We start from the raw sequence: 22521 nt of genomic DNA, 5'->3' as shown, positions 1-22521 counted from the left end.
TTGTAAGTGACAATGGGCCGTGCTTTACCAGTGCCGAATTCAAGGAGTTCATGATCCGCAATGGGATCAAACATGTCACGTCTGCCCCGTTTAAACTAGTCCAACGGTCAGGCAGAACGAGCAGTTCAAACAATCAAGCAGAGCTTGAAAAGGTTAACTGAAGGGTAACTCGCCTATCCCGAGTCCTGCTTAGTTACCGCACAAGATCACTCGCTCACTGGGGTTCCTCCCGCTGAACTGCTCATGAAAAGGGCACTTAAGACAAGGCTCTCATTAGTCCACCCTGATCTACACAAACAGGTAGAGAGCAGGCGGCTTTAACAGAAGACATATCATGATCGCACAAATGTGTCACGCGAAATTGAAATAAATTATCCTGATTTGTGTTGAACTATGGACAAGGTCCCAAGTGACGTGCTGGCACTGTTTTGGCAAAAGAGGGTGTAGGGTGTTTGTGGTCAAACTCTCAAATGGACTCACCTGCAGGAAACACTTAGACCAAACCAAACTCAGATTCACGGACTATTCAGAACAACCCACAATAGGCTCTACCTTTTTCGACCCTCCACAAACACACAAGTGGCAACCGACCCAGCAGTTGACCATGAAGCAGAACCCATCACCCGCAGCAGCCCAGCAAGACTCACCACCCCCAGCAGCCCAACAAGGCCAGCTGCACAGCAGCCCAGCGAAGGCCCAACAAACGACTCACCAACACCAACATTTGCACCGAGACAATCAACTAGGGAAAGGAAGGCCCCAGATCGACTCACATTGTAAATAGTTACACTCTTGACTTTGGGAGGCGTGTTGTTATGTATGTAAACCTGTAAGTACCATGTCTAACCACCAGAAGGCTTATCCCCTGGAGTCCCAAGGGATCCCACAATCCCTTGGGAGCACCTGTATAGAAGGAGGCCTCACAGGCTGGAGAGGCACTCTGAGATCTGTAATGAAGGACTACGGTCACACCTTACATTGAGCTTGCAGTATCTAGTCTGACTCTTTATTCAAGACATAACAGTTTCCAGTGGCAGAAGGGTCAGTAACCAGCAGACACAGATTTAAGGTGATTGGCAAAAAAAAGAGGCGACATAAGGAAACATCTTTTTACACAGCGAGTCATGATCTGGCTGAAAGGGAGGTGGGAGTAGATTCAATAGCAACTTTCAAAGGGAATTGGATAAATACTTGAAGGAAAAAATGTTACAGGGATTTGGGGAAAGAGCAAGGGAGTGTAGGATCAACCAAAGAGCCTGCACATGCATGTTGGGCAAATTGGCCTCCAACAGCAGGCAAATGCATGTTGAGTGAATTGGCTTGCAACAGCAGGGATAAAAAGCGTGAGACCAGGCCAGCAGCGGGGAATAAAAGGGCGAGCTGGGATCAGCACCAATGGACCTGTGAGGGGAGAGAAGTCAAAAGAAATCAAAGTGTGATGTCACAGGAAAGCAGGTAAGTGATTATTTGGTCAGTATTTCTCCCTTTTTTTCTAAACTTGGGCACTGGTTTAAATTAAGAGTGGGATTAAAAAGTAAAAACATTCAAAACTTGAAAACGTAATTATTTCAATAAAATACATTAGAGATGGCTGGGCAGGCGATTTGTTGCAGCTGCAGCATGTGGGAGCAGGTGGGCACCAGTGTGATCCATGGCGACTACATCTGCAGTAAGTGTTGTTGGCTCAAGGAACTTCGGCTCAGAGTTGATGAGCTGGAGTCCGAGCTTCAAACACTACGATACATCAGGGAGGGGATGAGTTACCTGAACTGTAGTGTATGAAATGATACAATGAACTCCGTACTGTGAGCCAGTGACTAGGTGTAACCTGGTTTGTCTTTAATTACTTCCAGAAGTGAAGATACAAAGGTGAAATTCAGGTTATATACCGGGCCCAGCACGAGTGTACCTATGACCCTAGGACCTCCGACGGTAGTGCCCCCTGGTGGTGGGCAGACCTTACGTACAGACAACTCTTGATTATCCGGGTCCCTCAGGGATTGGGCTATTCTGGGTAAACGATTTTTCCGTTAGGGTGAGTCTACATTTTAAAGTTAAAACTTTAATGAATAAATACAAAGAATAACAAAAGATGGACATTACCAGCATGCATGTACAGGTTCTGTGTTTGGAACCCGGTGCCGGCTCTGCCCCTGTTCCCAACGTCAGCAGCGGCCGCGAGAGACAGCGGCTGCAGCAGCGCACACACACACACACCAGCAAAGCAAGGGCAGAGGAGGGTGATTTTTACAGTGACTGAGAAAGAGTGTGTGAGAAAGAATGTGTGAGAGAGAGAGAATGTGTGAGAGAGTGTGTGAGAGAGAAAATGAACAAATACAAATGAGCAGTGTTTTGAAGCCGATTTTTCTAAATTATTTGGAGCTGTCTTTGTGTACGGATAATCGAGAGTTGCCTGTACATACATTACATCATTCTCCCCCCACCAACCCCCCTCCCCACCCCCAGTTCTTGGCACAATTCCATATTACAAGTTCAGACGGTCCGGAGCCCATCGCTCCCTGGTTGACCTTCTCATTACAATCCCAGTGCTTTCCGAGTCTCTCACGACGTGGGGCTGGGCGTTGACCATAATGGATTCTTCTGATGGCTGGACGTGAGTTGGTTAGTCGTCTAAGCTCGCAGTGTCTTCTTCCAACTGTTCCGGTTCATCAGTGTGTCTTAGCTTGATTTGATCAATGTGTTTCCTGCACATCTGCCCATTCTTGAGCTTAACTATAGAAACAGAGAAACATAGAAAATAGGTGCATGAGTAGGCCATTCGGCCCTTTGGCCTGCATCACCATTCAATAAGATCATGGCTGATCATTCACCTCAGTACCCCTTTCCTGCTTTCCCTCCATACCCCTTGATAGCTTGATCCCTTTAACCGTCAGGGCCATATCTAACTCTGTCTTGAATATATCTAACGCACTGGCATCAACAGCTCTCTACAGTAGAGAATTCCAGAGGTTAACAACTCTCTGACTGAAGAAATTTCTCCTCATCTCGGTCCTAAATGGCTTATCTGTTATCCTTAGACTGTATCCCCTGGTTCTGGACTCCCCCAACATCGGGAACAGTCTTCCTGCATCTAACCTGTCCAGTCCCGTCAAAATTTTATATGTTTCTATGAGATCCCCTCTCATTCTTCTAAACTCCAGTGAATACAGGCCCAGTCGATCCAGTCTCTCCTCATGCATCAATCCCGCCATCCTGGGAATCAGTCTGCTGAACCTTCGCTGCACTCCCTCAATAGCAAGAACGTCCTTCCTCAGATTAGGAGACCAAAACTGAACACAATATTCCAGGTGAGGCCTCACCAAGACCCTGTACAACTGCGTTAAGACTTCCCTGCTCCTATACACAAATCCCCGAGCTTTGAAGGCCAACATGCCATTTGCCTTCTTCACCACCTGCTGTACCTGCATGCCAACTTTCAATGACTGATGTACCAGGACACCCAGGTTTCGTTGCACCTCCCCATTTCCTTATCTGCCGCCATTCAGATAATATTCTGTCTTCATGTTTTTGCCACTAGTGGATAACCTCAAATTTATCCACATTATACTGCATCTGCCATGCATTTGCCCACTCACCTAACCTGTCCAAGTCACCCTGCAGCCTCTTAGCATCCTCCTCACAGCTCACACCGCCAACCAGCTTAGTGTCATCTGCAAACTTGCAGATATTACACTCAATTCCTTCATCTAAATCATTGATGTATATTGTAAATAGCTGGGGTCCCAGCACTGAGCCCTGCAACACCCCACTAGTCACTGCTTTCCATTGTGCGAAGTACCTGTTTATCCCTACTCTCTGCTTGTGTCTGCCAACCAGTTCTCTATCCACGCAATACCATGTGCTTTAATTTTGCGCACTAATCTCTTGTGTGGGACCTTGTCAAAAACCTTTTGAAAGTCCAAATACACCACATCCACTGGTTCTCCCTTGTCCACTCTACTAGTTACATCCTCAAAAAATTCTAGAAGATTTGTCAAGCATGATTTCCCTTTCATAAATCTATGCTGACTTGGACCGATCCTGTCACTGCTTTCCAAATGTGCTGCTATTTCATCTTTAATAATTGATTCCAACATTTTCCCCACTACGGATGTCAGGCTAACCGGTCTATACTTCCCCGTTTTCTCTCTCCCTCCTTTTTTAAAAAGTGGTGTTACATTAGCTACCCTCCAGTTAATAGGAACTGATCCAGAGTCGATAGATTGTTGGAAAATGGTCACCAATGCATCCACTATTTCTAGGGCCACTTCCTTAAGTACTCTGGGATGCAGACTGTCAAACCCGGAAGTTTTATCGGCCTTCAATCCCATCAATTTCTCTAACACAATTTCCTGACTAATAAGGATTTCCTTCAGTTCCTCCTTCTCGCTAGAGCCTCGGTCCCCTAGTATTTCCGGAAGGTTATGTGTCTTCTTTCGTGAAGACAGAACCAAAGTATTTGTTCAATTGGTCTGCCATTTCTTTGTTCCCCTTTATAAATTCACCTGATTCTGACTGCAAGGGACCAATGTTTGTCTTCACTAATCTTTTTCTCTTCACATATCTATAGAAGCTTTTGCAGTCAGTTTTTATGTTCCCAGTAAGCTTCCTCTCATACTCTACTTTCCCCCTCCTAATTAAACCCTTTGTCCTCCTCTGCTGAATTCTACATTTCTCCAAGTCCTCAGGTTTGCTGCTTTTTATGGCCAATTTATATGCCTCTTCCTTGGATTTAACACTGTCCCTAATTTCCTGTGTTAGCCATGGTTGAACCACTTTCCCCGATTTGCTTTTACTCCAGACAGGGATGTACAATTGTTGAAGTTCATCCATGTTATCTTTAAATGTTTGCTATTGCCTATCCACCGTCAACCCTTTAAGTATCATTCGCCAGTCTATTCTAGCCAATTCATGTCTCATACCATCGAAGTTACCTTTCCTTAAGTTTAGGACCCTAGTCTCTGAATTAACTGTGTCACTCTCCATCTTAATAAAGAATTCTACCATATTATTGTCACTCTTCCCCAAGGGGCCTCGCAACAAGATTGCTAATTAGTCCTTTCTCATACATATCATCCAGCCCTCTACTTGGTTCCTCGAAATATTGGTTTAGAAAACCATCCCTAATACACTCCAGGAAATCCTCCTCCACCGTATTGCTACCAGTTTGGTTCGCCCAATCTATATATAGATTAAAGTCGCCCATGATAACTGCTGTTCTTTTGTTGCACACATCCCTAATTTCTTGTTTGATGCTGTCCCCAACCTCAATACTACTGTTTGGTGGTCTGTACACAACTCCCACTAGCGTTTTCTTCCCTTTGATATTCCGCAGCAGTTCGCCGATGGTGATGATTGGGACGCCTTTGTGGAGAGGCTCGACCATTTCTTCACAGCAAACGACCTGGCAGAGGACAATCCGGCCACACTGGCTGATAAGCGCAGAGTTATCCTGCTAACCAGTTGTGGGCCCACTGTCTATGGGCCTCGTCAAGGACTTGCTGGCACCAGCGAAGACAACGACCGAGACGTACGAGGAGCTTGTAATGCTGATCCAAGAACAACTCAAGCCCAAGGAGAGCATCCTCACAGCCAGACACCGGTTTTACACCCACCGACGGCCCGAAGACCAGGAAATCGCGAAATATGCTGCAGACCTCAGGAGGCTGGCCGCACCGTGTGATTTCGGCGACCACCTCACCGAAGCACTGCGGGATATCTTTGTCATTGGAATCGGCCATGGGGGCCTTCTTCATAAGCTACTGTCTGCGGACACCACTGCAGAAGGCCATCTCTGTGAGCCAGGCATTCATGACCTCGACCTGCGGCTCTAAGCAGATGACCCATCCTCAGGACTCAAACCCAGCAAGTACTGTACACAGACTGGCGTCTTTTAGAGGCTGGACTGTAGAACGTGAACCTTCTCTGGGAAGAGAGAACAGGCCCCCGAGTCCCTTAACTCAGAGTCTGCTGAGGGGGGCTAACCGAGTATCTCCATGCTGGCGTTGCGGAGGGAATCACAGGGCTCACCAGTGCCACTTTAAAGACTATGTGTGTAAAGGCTGCAGCACAAAGGACCACCTCCAGCGAATGTGTAAAAGAAATATGACTCACTGTGTTGATAAGAGTCTAAAGTTGGCCATGAATCCAGTGTGGATTATGAAACGATAGTCAGAGAGGCAGCTCAGCCCCACGATGAGGTATATAGCATGTTTACCTGCACCACCGAATGTTCCCTGTTGAGGATGGAAGTCGAGATAAATGACGTTCCAGTCTTCATGGAAGTGGACACATGGGCGAGCCAGTCAGTAATGAATCAAGAAGCCTTCGAGAGACTATGGGACAATCAAGCTGAACGACCCAAGTTGGTCCCGGTTCAGGCAAAGCTGCGCACCTACACCGATGAACTTATCCAGTCATTGGGTAATGCGGATGTAAAGGTACTCCATGATGGCGCGGTGCACAAGTTACCTCTGTGGATTGTTGCAGGTGATGGACCAATTCTACTCGGATGGAGAAGATCCATTGGAGCTGGGAAGATTTCATCCCTCCAGCGATCGATGTCCTCCGCACTCAGAGGCAAAGCAAGCCCTCACCTGAGGGTAGAGCCGGCACCAGAGAGCAGACCAGCACAGCACCCGAGGCACAGACCGCCCAGCACAACTGCGTGAAGATGATCCAGCTGAGATGACCCAAACGCACCTTCCAGGCTCCAGTGGTAGGATTCCGGAGGAAGAAAATCAGATCCAAAGGCAACTTTCCCAGCTTCGGTGGCAGAACCCGGGGAGAAGAGGATCACCGCAGTCGACATCGTGGATGGAGGAAAGATGGCGCCCAAACCACGAGGTGATGCGCTGAAGGAAAAGATGGTGGCGGCCAGACCACGAGGTGCAGCGCTGATGGAGTAACACGTGGAACCAGACGGAAAAGAGGATTGGGGTAAAGATAGCAAGGCTCTCTTAAAGGAGGCCTGCAACCCACCACATTTAAATGGACAGTTCCACATTCTCAATCAATGTAAGAGTAACTGTGAGTTAGATGTAAAATGTGTAATTGATGATCAGAGTTGTGTACATGCAGTAAGCACGGTAAAGTCGTGCGATCGCGATCGGAGCTATAGGTTATTTACTATGAGTAATGAAACGTGTGCGATGTAGGATTTCAATTGCATACAGTCAATGCAGCGGGCAGACACCCATCGGGAGCACACAGGCCCAGCCAGCTACCCAATGTAGTAGTCTGTGTCCCCGGGACCAGAGTTATATACCATGGAGTGTGGCCACAAGCAGGCAATACATACAAGCTGCAGAGCAAGCGATCTCAGGAGGGCAACGGCACCAGTATCGATACTCTGCCCCTGATCGTCTCCACCTCTCAGGCACCAACCGCCACGAGCTTGAAAGAGCAAACCGCGCTTAGGCGCAGCCCCCAGACCCTATCGCCACCAAGGCTACACCCGGGAATGAAGGGTCACCCGCAACGGTTCTCCCAAATGGGACCGGGTCATCCAGGATCCCAAACCAAATAACGCCCAGGCAAGTGAGTCAGCAGTTCCCTGTGCACTGCCAGACAACTGCTCCTCAGGGAGCAGCAGCGACCCGGGACGCAAGGAAAGGACAGGGAGGTCACAGGCAACTATGAACCTGCCCGACGCTAGGAACCACGGCAAAGGCCCCAAGAGCAGGCAACTTGAGCCAACCGGGTTACGACTGCCAGCACCGGGCACCGCGCCATCACCAGACTACCTGGACACCATCCAGCAGTCCTGCTACTAGTTTGTCCTCACGCACCGGTGCTGACCCCAGCACTGACTCCAAGTATATACCTCACCAGTCAAATGTACTTGCCTCACAATTGTACCACAAATATAATGATGTAAATGCAATTTTTTTTTTTCTGGACTTGAATGTATATGAATGTAATGAGCTACCAGCATAATCTATATGGGGGTGGGGGGGGGGCAGGAAGAGAATGGAGTGTTGTACTTGAACTGTAGTGAACTTAGTCCTTTATTGATAACTCCAGAGTGAGGATCACACCTGGTGGCCTGCCTTTTATACTAGGTCTGGCACACCTGTACAGGTAACCTACAAGTCTCCCACTGCGGTGCCCTCTGGTGGCACACCTTGTAATAGTACAAGCAGTAACTGTAGTGTATGGAGAAGGAGTCAGACTGAATACTGTGAGCTCAAAGTAAAGTGTGACCTTCGTCTTTTATTGCAGGTCTCCAGAGTGCCTCTCCAACCTGTGAAGCACTCTTAAATACCTGTGCTCCCAAGGGATTATGAGATCCCTTGGGACTCTAGGGAATGAGCCCTCTGGTGGCTATACAGAGTATATACACAAGTCCAGATACATAACAGTAACCATGTAGGAAACATGACATCACTCTCCCCCAAGCATTAGTGCAAATCGCCTTCATGCATTGACTGTGCTCTGGGCTTAGCTCTATCTGGTTGACCCTTGGCGGGTCGTTTCCATCTTGGGTGAGTAGGTGGTGTTTCATTGGCAGTAGAAGTGCTGGTGGTTTCTACCGAGGAAGGGGCCCGCAAAGTCAATGTGAATTCTAGACCACGGTTTGGATGGCCATGACCACAGACTGAGTGGAGCTTCCTTTGGGGCATTGCTTAACTGCATACAAGTGCTGCACTGATGCACGCATGACTCTAAGTCTGAGTCAATGCCAGGCCACCAAACATGGGACCTGGCGATGGCCTTCATCATGACAATACCGGGATGCGTACTATGTAACTCCCGTACAAATCTCGCCTTGCCTTTCTTGGCATGTCTTCCAATGCAGGCCAAAATTTGCAAGATCCTGCAAGACTTCTCAGGTCATCAATAAATGCCCCTATGTCTTGGCCTTCTGGACGAACGTGCGTATAAAAGCGATATCTGGATATAAGGATTCCTTCCGTGGGTTTAAGGTGTTCCCGATCTAGAGCACAGAGTTCTTTGTAATCCTTTTCTGTAGGAAAAGTGGGTGAGAGCAGATTCTTGATGAGTGCAGAGATCGTGGGGCCACAGACGGTGAGAAGAACTGCCCTGCGCTTCTCTGCATCCTCGTCTTTGTTTAGGTCGTTTGCCACGAAATACTGGTCAAGACGATCCGTGAAATCTCCCCAATTCTCTCCCTCATTGAATCTCGCGAGAATTCCAACAGTACTCGATCGTGCAGTGCTCGCCATATTTGCGTGGGTTCATATTTGCCTCGTCGCCAGTTGTGCTGTATGAAATAATACAATGACCTCCGTACTGTGAGCCAGTGACTAGGTGTAACCTGGTCAGTCTTTAATGGCTTCCAGAAGTGAAGGTACAAAGGTGAAGTTCAGGTTATATACCGGGCCCAGCACGAGTGTACCTATGACCCTAGGACCTCCGATGGTAGTGCCCCCTGGTGGTGGGCAGACCTTATGTACATACATTACATGGACGCTGTGTCCACCAGCTAGTCACACCCCTTAGCTTAAATAATTCAAATTTGGTCCGTGGTCAGGAGGGTGTAACTATGAGTGAGTTAGGTATAAGGATCCAGGATGTAGTGATGGAGGAGCCTCAGCCCTTGCTCTTGTCCAACAGGAATGAGGTTCTTACTACCATTGTGGATGAGGGCAGGAACTGCAAGGAGGACGAGCTAATTGACCACAGTACCGTGGTATAGGGAACCATTCAAGTGGGGGAGCAAAAAGAAATGAGGTAGTGGTAGGGAACAGTATCGTTCGGGGGATAGGTACTGTTCTCTGCAGCCGAGAGCGTGAATCCCAAAGGCTGCATTGGCTGCTCGGTGCCAGGGTTAAGGACATCTCCTCTGGGCTGGAGAGGAGCTTGGAATCGGAGGGGAAAGATCCAGCTGTCGTGGTCCACGTAGATACCAATGACATGGGTAGGACAAAGAAAGAGGTTCTGTTGAGTGAGCATAAGCAGCTCGGGGTTAAATTAAAAAGCAGAACCACAAAGTTAATAATCTCTGGATTACTACCCGAGCCACGAGCAAATTTGCATAGGGTAAATAAGATCAGAGAGATGAACGCATAGCTCAAAGATTGGTGTGGGAGAAATAGGTTTTGATTCATGGGGCACTGGCACCAGTACTGGGATAAGAGGAAGCTGTTGCATTGGATGGGCTTCGCTTAAACCAGGCTGGGACCAGAGTCCTGGCGAATTGGATAACTGGAGCTGTAAATAGGGCTTTAAACTAAATAGAGGGGGTAGGAATCAGCTGAGCGGAAACTTCAAAAGTCAAAGAGAAAGGAGAAGGCAATAGTGCAGGGTAGCGATAGGTGTAATCATAACCAGAGTGCGACAGGAAGGGACAGAGCGTATAAACATAAGAGTGCATCGGAAAGTGGGGTCAGAGTAGGGAAAAGTGGTAAAAACACAAAATTAAAAGCTCTTTATCTGAATGCACGCAGCATTCGTAACAAGATAGATGAGTTGATGGCACAAATAGAAATAAATAGGTATGATCTGATAGCTATTACAAAGACATGGTTGCTCGAAACTGAATATTCAGGGGTATTTGCCGTAGGATAGGCAGAAAGGAAAAGGAGGTAGGGTAGCATTGTTAATGAAGAATGAGATCAGTGCAGTACTGAGAAATGATATTGGCTCAGAAGATCAAATGTAGATTCAGTTTGGGTGGAGATAAGAATTGGTAAGGGAAAGAAGTCACTGATAGGAGTAGTCTATAGACCTCCCTAACAGTCGCCACACTGTAGGACAGATATAAATCAAGAAATAATGGAGGCTTGCAAGAAAGGTACTGCAATAATCCTGGGCTATTTTAATCTTCATATTGATTGGACAAATCAAACTGGCAAAGGTAGCCTTGAGGAAGAGTTCATAGAGTGTATTCGGGATGGTTTCTTAGAACAATATGTTGTGGAGCCTATCAGGGAGCAGACTATTTTAGATCTGGTAATGTATGAGGAGTCTGGATTAATTAATGATCTCATAGTAAAGGATCCTCTTGGGAAGAGCGGTCATAGCATGGTAGAATTTCAAATTCAGTTTGAGGGTAAGAAAGCGAGGTCTCAAACGAATGTCCAGAACTGAAATAATGGCAATTACAAAGGTATGAAGGCAGAGTTGGCTAAAGAAGACTGGAAAAATAGATTAAAGTGTCAGACAGTAGATAAGCAATGGCAAACATTTAAGGAGATATTTCATAACTCTCAGCAAAGATATAGTCCAGTGAGAAAGAAAAAGTTTAAGAGAAGGAAGAACCATCCGTGGCTTACTAAGGAAGTAAAGGATGAAAACAAAAGCATACAATGTTGTGAAGAATAGTGGATGGCCATTGGATTGGAAAATTTTTAGAAACCAGCAAAGGACGACTAAAAAAAATAATGAGAGAGATAATTTCTGAGAGTAAACTAGCAAGAATATGACAGTAAGAGCTTATACAGGTATATAAAAAGGAAGAGTAACTAAAATAAACATTGGTCCCTTAGAGGATGAGATTAGGAAATTAATAATGGGAAACAGGGAAATGGCAGAGACTTTGAACAAATATTTTGTATCGATCTTCATGGTACAAGACACTAAAAGCATCCCAAAAAGTGATAATCAAGGGGTTATTGGGAGGGAAGAACTTAAAACAATCACTTCACTAGAGAAAAAGTATTAGGCAAACTAATGGGACTAAAGGTGGAGAAGTCCCATGGACCTGATGGCCTGCATTCTAGGGTCTTAAAAGAAGTGGCTGCAGAGATAGTGGATGCATTGGTTGCAATCTACCAAAATTCCCTGGATACTGGAGAGGACCCAGCAGCTTGGAAAACCGCAAATGTAACGCCCCTATTTAAGAAAGGAGGGAGACAGAAAGCAGGAAACTATAGACCAGTTAGCTTAACATCTGTCATTGGGAAAATGTTGGATTCCATTATTAATGAAGTAGTAGCAGGACATTTAAAAATCATAATGCAGTCAAGCAGAGTCAGCATGGTTTTATGAAAGGGAAATCATGTTTTACAAATTTGCTGAAGTTCTTTGAGGATGTAACAAGCAGGGTGGATAAAGGGGAACCAGTGGATGTGGTGTATTTGGATTTCTGGAAGGCATTCGATAAGGTGCCATGTAAAAGGTTACTGCACAAGATAAAAGCTCACTTGGTTGGGGGTAATATATTAGTATGGATAGAGGGTTGGCTGACTAACAGAAAACGGAGTCGGGATAAATGGGTTATTTTCTGGTTGGCAAACTGTAACTAGTGGGGTGCCACAGGGATCAGTGCTGGGACCTCAACTAATTACAATCTATATTAATGACTTGGATGAAGGGACCAAGTGTAAAATAGCCAAATTTGCTGATGATACAAAGATAGGTGGGAAAGCAAATTGTGAGGAGGATGCAAAGAATCTGCAAAGGGATATAGACAGGCTAAGTGAGTGGGCAGAAATTTGGCAGATGGAGTATAATATGGAAAAATGTGAGGTTATGCACTTTGGTAGGAAAAATTAAAAAGCAAATTTTTATTTAAATGGGGAGAGATTACAAAATGCTGCGGTACAAAGGGATCTGGGGGTCCTTGTACATAAAGCACAAAAAGTTAGCATGCAGGTACAGCAAGTAATTAGGAAGGTAAATGGAATGTTGGCCTTTATTGCAAGGGGGGTGGAGTATAAAAGTAGGGAAGTCCTGCTACAACTGTACAGAGCATTGGTGAGACCACACCTGGAGTACCGTGTACAGTTTTAATCTTATTTAAAGAGGGATATACTTGTAGTTCAGAGAAGGTTCATGAAGTTGATTCCTGAGATGAAGGGGTTGTCTTATGAAGAAAGGTTGAGCAGGATGGGCCTATACTCATTGGCGTTTAGAAGAATGAGAGGGGATCTTATTGAAACATATAAGATTCTGAGGGGGCTTGACAGGGTAGATGTAGAGAGGATGTTTTACCTCATGGGGGAATCTAGAACTAGGGGGTATAGTTTCAGAATAAGGGGTCACCCATTTAAAAGGGAAATGAGGAAGAATTTCTTCTCACAGAGGGTCGTGAATCTTTGGAATTCTCTACCCCAGAAAGCTGTGGAGGCTGGGTCATTGAATATATTTAAAGTGGAGATAGACAGATTTTTGGACAATAAAGGAGTCAAGGGTTATGGGGAGCGGGCAGGGAAGTGGAATTGAAGCCAAGATCAGATCAGCCATGATCGTATTGAATGGCGGAGCAGGCTTGAGGGGCCAAATGGCCTACTCCTGCTCCTATTTATGTTCTGTGCTGTATTGTTCTATGATTCTATAAGTTATGTCGTAATTTCTTTTATTTTGGAATAATAATAAATTGTACATTACATGGTATAACATGTCCTCAAAACGGTGCATCGGATGACTTACAACCATCACCATGGACAATCGGCCAGTTAAATATTGAATGTTATATGTCAGCTTATCTTTTTCTCACTTCAGCATTGCATTTTCATGTGCAAATTCCCTGCAGCTAAGTCTGTATTGGTCAAAACTATATCTATAATGAGGGAGGGAAAAAAAGCAAAAATGGAGCCAAATCGCTCAAAATATATTTTTTAAATTTCTGGCTCCTTCCTTTTCTTCAGCCTGTTGACTACACACAGCTAAAACCATGTTGAAAATAAGGTTTTCCCAAACAATAAGGACTTTAGAAAATACATATTTCACACTAACATGATTAAACCTATGAATAGTTTTCCGGAGTACCCTCATTAATACTTTTACTTAAAGGTCTCTAACTCTCTGTAAAAGCAAAGCCCGGGGTTCAAGTTGATATGCTTCCCTGAGCTATCCATCTCTCAGCTGAAGAGAGATAACAATTACACTTGTGACTCTAATACCCAAAATGCTGCATGTGTACTGTGGTGTATTTTACAGCCTGCATCAGTATGACTATTTCAGTGTACAATACATTGAAGCAGTATTGTTGCAGAGATACTTGAAGAAAGATGCAAATGAGTTGAATCTTTTAAAAGTAGTATATTTCTGTTTCTATTCTTAATGATTGGGAATTCAAGATAAATCTCCCTACTTATTTAGGTGCATTGAGTGCGGGGCTACACATTTATTAATGTATCTATTTTTCAGACCATGTACTATTCTTCACAACGTTTCATTCAATAAATGCAAACCAATTCTGTTGGCCACGCAGCCAATGGTAGCGCCAGCAAATTGGCCAACAGCTGTTTGACCGTTCAGCAGCCTAATATCATTGTGATTGGGAGAGGCGACAGCATCAGATGTGGGAAATATAGAATTGGACCAAGGACAACATCTGGTCCGCAGGCAATTTAGTGAGCACCCCATATCCATTGTTCTTCAATCCCATTTATGATCAGATGTTCATCTAGCTTCTTTTTAACAGCTTGAGTCCAGTTATATTGAACCTAGATAGGCATTGCTGTGTATATTATTTTTCCACATAATACATTTTACTTACTGAAATGTTTGGTGTTCTAGGTGGTGGGAACACCTTTCGCCTCCTGAAATCTCTGTATGACAACAATCTGGTTTCAGAGTTACACAGGAGAGTCTTTCAGGTATGATGTTCTGAAAAAAGAGCTATGTATTATAATTTAAGACTGAAGACACTTCCTGTCAACTTTTTCCACACTAAATTCCCATGGCCACATTTAAAATGGAAACTACCTGCGTAAACGGCTCACGCTGTAACCAACCCCCCACCCCACACACACACACACTCATTGGCGGCTCCGCTGTGCAACTACAGGCAAGAGGGTCTAATTACACCATAACAAGTTGACCTACATAGTTTCCATTATAAATGTGGACAGGAGAATTCATAATCAAAATTAGAACAGAATGTACATAATTAAATTGGGGAATGAATTACATCTACCCACCCTGGTTCAATTCTCCCCAGCCTCTAACCCTACTTCACCTGAAGACTAAATTTGGCCGTGACTCCCATGCGCAACACCATGCGAGATCGACAAGTTATAAATTAAAATCCGTAGGTTATCTCCCCTCCCCATGAGGTTTTCCAATTTAAGGGTGTCTCAGTAGTACCTGTGGTACCAGTAGGTGGTGTTGTGATGTGTCTTTACTAGTTAAATGTCACATGGTTAGATTTCACAGTACAGGTACCTGTTACTGAAGCCCGGTCTTGTGCATGTGCACCCAGTTCCACACCAAAGCCATTCGGTGGCTTTGTAGCAAGGTGCATGAAATAACTACGAATCAGTGAACCCGAGGACAATATAGTAATTATGTTTATTTAAGTAAAGTGCAGTTTGGCTGTTTTTTTCAAACGCACACATCGATTGCTGATTTTTCTGAGCTTGACCCTAGTCATAGCCCCACTGATGTATTGTGGCCAGCTAGTGTGAAAACTCATTACTGGATTTTCAATGGAGTTTCCCCTTGTGTGGCAAATGACTACACTGCCAAAGAACAGTAATGGCTCTGTGGTGTTGGAAGGCCCCCTTTCCCCCATCCAGAGAGACTGTGTGGTTGTGACCCCTGTTAAGAGCTCCTCATCTCCAGCTCAACAACAACACTTCCATTTATACAGCTCCTCTAAAGTGATACAAAACTTCCCAAGGCACTTCATAGGAGCATTATCAGGAAAAATTTGACACCAAGTCACATAAAAAGATATGTCAGGTGACCAAAAGCATGGTCAAAGAAGTAGGTTTTAAAGAGCATCTTAAAGGAGAGAAGCGTGGAGCAGATTAGGGAGGGAATTCCAGAATTTAAGGCCTAGGCAGCTGAAAGCACGGTCGTCAATGGTGAAGCAATGAAAATCGGGAATATGCAAGAGGCCAGAATTAGAGAAGCGCAGAGATCTCGGAGGGTTGTTGGGCTGGAGGAGCTTACAGAGAAAGGGAGGGACGAGGCCATAGAGGGATTTTAAAACAAGGATGAGAATTTTTAAAAAACAAGGCATTGCTGGTCCAGGAGTCAGCGACCACAGGGGTGATGGGTAAACGGGACTTAGTGCGAATTAGGATACAGGCAGAAGACTTTTGGATGAGCTCAAGTTTATGGAGGGTAGGAAGCTGTCCAGAAGAGCGTTGGAAGTGTCAAGTCTGAGGGTAACAAAGGCATGGATGAGGGTTGCAGTACCAGATGAACTTAGGCAGGGGCAGGGACAGTCAATATTACAGAGGTGGATGTGGGCAGACTTGGCAATGGAGAGGATATGGGGTTGGAAGTTCAGCTCAGGATCAAATAGAACATGATTGCAACAGTCGGTTGCTTTGAATGCAGCCTAATAGTCCTTGCCTATTCAGAAAATGCTTCTTTGAACTTCAGCGTCAGACATCTCCCCCCACTCCACACCAGTTTCTACACACTGTCCCGTCAGAGCCCGATGTCTTATAAGTGCAGTTAGTCATGCCTCTAACTCAAACCATCAGTGGGTCAGTTTTGTCCGAGGGTAAGATGCAACTTAAGTACGGTGGCAGTCTCTGATGGTGGATGTTTTGTTTTGCAATTAATTTAAGACTAGATGCCGTTTTCAATCAGAGATTAACGATTTACAGTTTACATTGCAGGATGGCATTCCTTACATAGGATCAAGTAAGTGCTGGAACAAACCTGGGCACTGCCAACATAAGCACTACCAATGACATGCCAATTGTCTTTCCACCTTCATTCAAAGCCATTGGATTGATTCCATTCAACATAAACCTTCACTACCTGGACGCAGATCCCAATAATGAACACATGGGGGTATGTGATAATGCATTGACACCAACTTAAGTGATGCAAGATGGTGTCGAGCTCATGTGTTCAGAAACACTTGGAAATCCTGTATCTGGGCAAACACAGTGACCCCCGTAATATCTCTGTTATACATTGCAAACAACAGCTAGCATTTATGTACTCCCTTTCATACAGAGAAACATTCCAAGGTGCTTCACAGAGGTGTAATCAGTCAAAAAATTGATACTGAGCTAAAGAAGGAGCTATTAAAAGGGTGTTACCAAAAGTTTGGTCAAAGATGTGGGTTTTGAAGTAGGGTCTTAAAGGAGGAGTTGGAGGTGGACAGACAGAGTTTTAGGGAGGAAATTCCTAGATGGCTAAAGACATAACCGCCAATGATGAGGCAAAGTGGAGGGGGTGGGGAATGCACAAGATCCTAGAGTTGGAGGAATGCAGAGTTCTGGGGGGGGGGGTGGTAAGGCTGAAGGAGGTTACAGAGATAGGGAGGGGAAAGACCATTGAGGGATTGAACACAAGGAAGAGAATTTTAAAGTCGAGGCGCTGTGGACTGGGAACCAATGTAAGTTAGTGAGTACAGAGGTGAGCGATGAGCAGGAGTTGGTGTGGGACGGTATGAGTAGCAAATCTTTGGATGGGCTGAAGTTCACAGAAAGGGTACAGAGGAGATTTACGAGGATGTTACCAGGAGTGGAAAACTTTAGCTATGAGGAAAGATTGGATAGGCTGGGGTTGTTTTCCTTGGAACAGAGGAGGTTGAGTGGAGATTCAATTGAGGTGTATAAAATTATAAGGGGCCTAGATAGAGAGGATAGGAAGGACCTATTTCCCTTAGCAGAGGGGTCAATAAACAGGGGGCATAGAGTTAAAGTAGTTGGTGGAAGATTAGAGGGTGGTGGGAGTCTGGAACTCACTGCCTGAAAAGGTGGTTGAGGCAGAAAGCCTCACCACATTTAAAAGGTACTTGGATGTGCACTTAAAGAGCCGTAACCTACAGAACTACGGATCTAGCGCTGGACGGTGGGATTAGGCTAGGTAACTTTTTTTCGACTGGCATAGACATGATGGGCCGAATAGCCTCCTTCTCCGTCGTAATTTTCTTTGATTCTATGAAAATGGAGGATGGGAAGCCAGCCAGGAGAACACTGGACTACTCAAGTCTGGATGTGACAAAGCTGTGTATGAGTATTTCAGCAGCAGATGGGCTGAGACAAGGACAAAGACAGGCAATGTTATGAAGGTGGTAGTCAGTTGTCTTTGTGATGGAGAGAATACGGGATCGGAAGCTCAGCTCAGGGTCAAATAAGATGCTCAGGTTGCGAACAATCGGGTTCAACCTGAGACAGTAACCGGGAGGGGGGTGGAATCAATGGCAAAGGTATGGGGCTTGTGGTAGAGGCCAAAAGACAATGGAATCAGTCTTCCCATGGTTTAACTATAGGAAATTGCAGCTTGTCCAGGATTGGATGTCGGATAAGTAATCTGACAACACAGAGGGAGTGGAAGACTAGAGATGGGTGATTCAGAGGTAGAGCTGGGTGTCATCAGAGCACATGTGGAAGTTGACCCCATGTTTTCAGATGAAGTTGCCAAGGAGCAGCATATAGTTGAGGAAGAGGAGGTGGTCAAGGAATGGTGCGGGGGTGGGAGGAGAATCCAGATCCTTTTACAATTGGAAACCTATCATAGGATGGCAAATGATACTTAAAGGGTTGACACAGAAAGTTGTTGAGGCCAATTCACTAAATATATTCAAAAAGGAGTTAGATGAGGTCCTTACTGCTAGGGGGATCAAGGGGTATGGCGAGAAAGCAGGAATGGGGTACTGAAGTTGAATGTTCAGCCATGAACTCATTGAATGGCGGTGCAGGCTAGAAGGGCCGAATGGCCTACTCCTGCACCTATTTTCTATGTTTCTATGTTTCTATGTTTCTATCCTTAATTTCCCTTGTTAGCCATGGTTGAGCCACCTTATTTTATTTTTATTTTTACTCCAAACAGGGATGTACAATTGTTGAAGTTTATCTATGTGATCTTTAAATGTTTGCCATTGCCTATACACCGTCAACCCCCCACCCCCCTCCCCCCCCGCCAAGTATCATTTGCCAGTCTATTCCAGCCAATTCACGCCTCATACAATCAAAGTTACCTTTCCTTAAGTTCAGGACCCTAGTCTCTGAATTAACTGTGTCACTCTCCATCTTAATAAAAAATTCTACTGTATTATGGTTACTCTTCCCCAAGGGGTCTCACACAAGATTGCTATTTAGTCCTTTCTCATTCCACATCACCCAATCTAGGATGGCCAGCCCTCTAGTTGGTTCCTCGACATATTGGTCTAGAAAACCATCCCGAATCCGCTCCAGGTAATCCTCCTCCACCTTATTGCTGCCAGTTTGGTTAGCCCAATCTATATGTAGATTTAAGTTGCCCATGATAACTGCTGTACCTTTATTGCATGCATCCCTAATATTCAAGATTGAGTTAGATATGGCCCTTACTGCTAAAGGGATCAAGGGGTATGGAGAGAAAGCAGGAAAGGGGTGCTAAGGGAATGATCAGCCATAATCTTATTGAATGGTGGTGCAGGCTTGAAGGGCCGAATGGCCTACTCCTGCACCTATTTTCTATGTTTCTGTTTCAAATGCAAAATATTTCTTGCGTTGCAAATATTTGAGAAAGTAGGGCTATAATCAGATTGGTCCTACTGACACTGATGTTAGTGAACTGTTGTAAGGTGTCGTCTTACTTTTTATCATTTCCAGCTCATCTGTTCTTGGTGAAAATAATCACCAGCAACTTGTGCTGTACAGCTTACTTTCTGCAGACTGAGCTGCAAATAAAATAGCTGACCAGAGTCCATTTGAAAATTATGCACTTAACGGGTCAGTTTAAAAAGAAATCATTCCTGGAATGTGGCAATGCCAGCATTTATTGCCCATCCCTAATTGCCCTTGAGAAGGTGAGCCGTGTTCTTGAACCGCTGCAGTCCATGTGGTGAAGATACTGCCACAGTGCTGTTACGGAGGAAGTTCCAGGATTTTGACCCTGCAACGATGAAGGAAAGGCGATATGTTTCCAAGTCAGGATGGTGTCTAACTTGGAGAGGAACTCGGAGATGGTGATGTTCCCATGCGCCTGTTGCCGTTGTCCTTCTAGGTGGTAGAGTTCGCGGATTTGTGAGGTGTTGTCGAAGAAGCCTTGGCGAATTGCTGCGGTGCATCTTGTAGATGGTACACACTGCGGCCACGGTGCACCAATGGTGGAGGGAGTGAATGTTTAAGGTTGTGGATGGGGTGCCAATCAAGCAGCCTGGATAGTGTTGAGTTTCTTGAGTATTGTTGGAGCTGCACTCAGCCAGGCAAGTGGCAAGTATTCCATCACACTCCTGACTTGTGCCTGGTAGATGGTGGAAAAGCTTTTGTGAGACACACACTGCAGCATACCCGGCATCTGACCTGCTCTTGTAGCCATTTGTTTATGTGGCAGGTCCAGTTAAGTTTCTGGTCAATGGTGACCCATTGGATGTTGATGGTAGGGGATTCGGTGATGGTTATGCCATTGAATGTCAAGTGACGGTGGTTAGACTTTCGCTTCTTGGAAATAGTCATTCCCTGGCCCTTGTGTGGCATGAATGTAACTTGCCACTTATCAGCCCAAGCCTGAATGTTGTCTAGGTCTTGTTACATGCAGGCATGGACTACTTCATTATCTGAGGAGTTATGATTGGCACTGAATACTGTGCAGTCATCAGCAAACGTCCCCACTTCTGTCCTTATGGAGGGAAGGTCGTTGATGAAACAACTGAAGATGTTTGGGCCTGGGACACTGCCCTGAGGAACTCCTGCAGTGAAGTTCTTTGGCTGAGATGATTCACCTTCAACAACCACAACCCTCTTCCTTTGTGCTAGGTATATCTCCAGCCATTGGTCAAATGCTGCCTTGATTTCAAGGGCAGTCACTCTCAACTCACCTCTGGAATTCAACTCTTTTGTCCATGTTTTGACCAAGGCTGTGATGAAGTCTGGAGCCGAGTGGTCCTGACGGAACCCGAACCAAGCATCAGTGAGCAGTTTAGTGGTAAGTGCTGCTTGATAGCACTGTCGACGACACCTTTTGTCACTTTGCTGATGTTGTGTATGCAATAACTCAATAGACTGAACACTGTAAACTCTAAACGGGTACAAACCTGTCTCTACTTTATTAGGGCCCAAAGTGATTAGATTACAAGATGGCTGGCCTTTTATACCTGGGCCACACACACGTGCATACAGCCCAATGGCCATCTGGTAGCTAGTAAACCCAAGCATACATACATGACAATATCCCCCTTTAAGATATTAGTAACGGTCTTTTTACAAATTCAAACGGTCCGGGGATTTCCGCTCCCGAGTTGAATGTCTCAGTTCAACTCCAGCCTTGGGCGAGCGTTCTGAGTCTGTTATGACTGGGGACTGGGTAGCCGATCTGATGGGAGTGGCAATGACTATGTCAGGGATTGAAAATCCAGATTCCTTGACCATGTCAGTGATTGAAAGTCCAGATTCATTGATGAGTCCTCTGATGACTGAGGGTAGGTTGGTTGGTCATTGATTGTGTCTTCCTCAGACTGTTCCGGTTCATCCGTGTGCCACAGCTTTAACTGATCGACATGTTTCCTGCATGTCTGCCCATTCTTGAGCTCAACGATACACACGCTGTTACCCTCCTTGGCCGTAACAGTACGGGCGATCCATTTGTAGCTGTGGATGTGCTGGATAACATGATTGTACACTCTATCCACTTGGAATAAGCATCCACCACAACTAAGAACATCTTTCCCAGGAAGGGACATGCAAAGTCGATGTGGCTCCAAGACCATGGTTTAGCTGGTTATGACCACAGACTCAGCGGCGATTCCGCTGGTGCTTTACTAAGCTGCATGCAAGTGTTGCACTGATGCACACATGATTCCAGATCAGAGTCAATTCCAGGCCACCATAAATGAGACCTGGCAATGGCTTTCATCATGACAATACCAGGATGCATGCTATGTAGATCATGCACAAATTTCTCTCTGCCTTTCTTGGACATCATAAGACGATTACCCCACAGTATACAATCTGATTGGATAGTTCGTCTTTGCGACAGATGTAAGGTTTGGTCTCCTCACACATTTGCTTGTGTATGGCAGACCAATCACCACTAAGGATACAACGTTTCACAACAGATCCTGGCTGATCCAGGTCTTAACTTGTTGGGTTGTGACAGGGGTTCCTTCACTTTCAAAAGCATCCATGACTAACAGTTGATCTACCGGTTGTGGCATTTCCACCTCCGGTGTGGGCAACGGCAGACAGCTCACTGCATCGGCACAATTCTCACTGACAAGTCTATGGCGATTGACATAATCATAGTTGATAATGTCAGCGTCACCTCTGGATGTGGGACGATGCATTGATATTGATCTTTTGTTTTCCGAAAACAATGAAATGAGTGGCTTGTGATCTGTTTCCAGTTCAAACCGAAGACCAAACAGGTACTGATGCATCTTTTTTAACGCCATGCACTCAGCGAGTGCTTCGTTCTCTACCATGCTGTAGGCTCTTTCCGCCTTTGACAAACTTTTTGAAGCATATGCAATATGTTGTAATTTTCCCGACTCATTAGCTGACGAAGCATCACAGGCCAATACTAAATGCTTACACGGATCATAATGTACCAGCAGCTTGTTAGAGCAAAGCAGATTAGTAGCTTTCTCAAAAGCTCTATCTTGAGACGCACCCTAAACCCCGTTGTCGCCTTTTCATGTGCAGTGGCTCTAATAAGATGCTCAATCTAGGTAAGAAATTACCAAAGTAGCTGAGTAGACCAAGGAACGAA

General features: G+C 45.3%; 2 protein-coding genes across 2 annotated transcripts in view; one reads left to right on the top strand and one right to left on the bottom strand.

The window, feature by feature from the left end:
- LOC139255041 (alpha-aspartyl dipeptidase) overlaps positions 1-22521 on the top strand; it is an 84310-nt gene that overhangs the window by 50784 nt on the left and 11005 nt on the right. Inside the window, 3 exon segments of the mRNA XM_070873860.1 lie at positions 14431-14510; positions 16491-16517; positions 16519-16668. Of these exon segments, the coding sequence (XP_070729961.1) occupies positions 14431-14510; positions 16491-16517; positions 16519-16668 (257 nt within the window).
- nbeal1 (neurobeachin-like 1) overlaps positions 2474-22521 on the bottom strand; it is a 503417-nt gene continuing 483369 nt past the window's right edge. Inside the window, exons 55-56 of the transcript XR_011592710.1 lie at positions 14411-14520; positions 2474-2733 (exon numbers count right to left, since the gene is read on the bottom strand). The gene's annotated coding sequence lies outside the window, so the exon portion shown is untranslated. The remainder of the gene's footprint in view (positions 2734-14410; positions 14521-22521) is intronic.

The sequence above is a fragment of the Pristiophorus japonicus genome, chromosome 3 (assembly GCF_044704955.1).
Source record: "Pristiophorus japonicus isolate sPriJap1 chromosome 3, sPriJap1.hap1, whole genome shotgun sequence".
NCBI lineage: Eukaryota > Metazoa > Chordata > Chondrichthyes > Pristiophoridae > Pristiophorus > Pristiophorus japonicus.
Note: the sequence above shows the minus strand (reverse complement) of the source record. Positions and strands in the feature narration are given on the sequence as shown.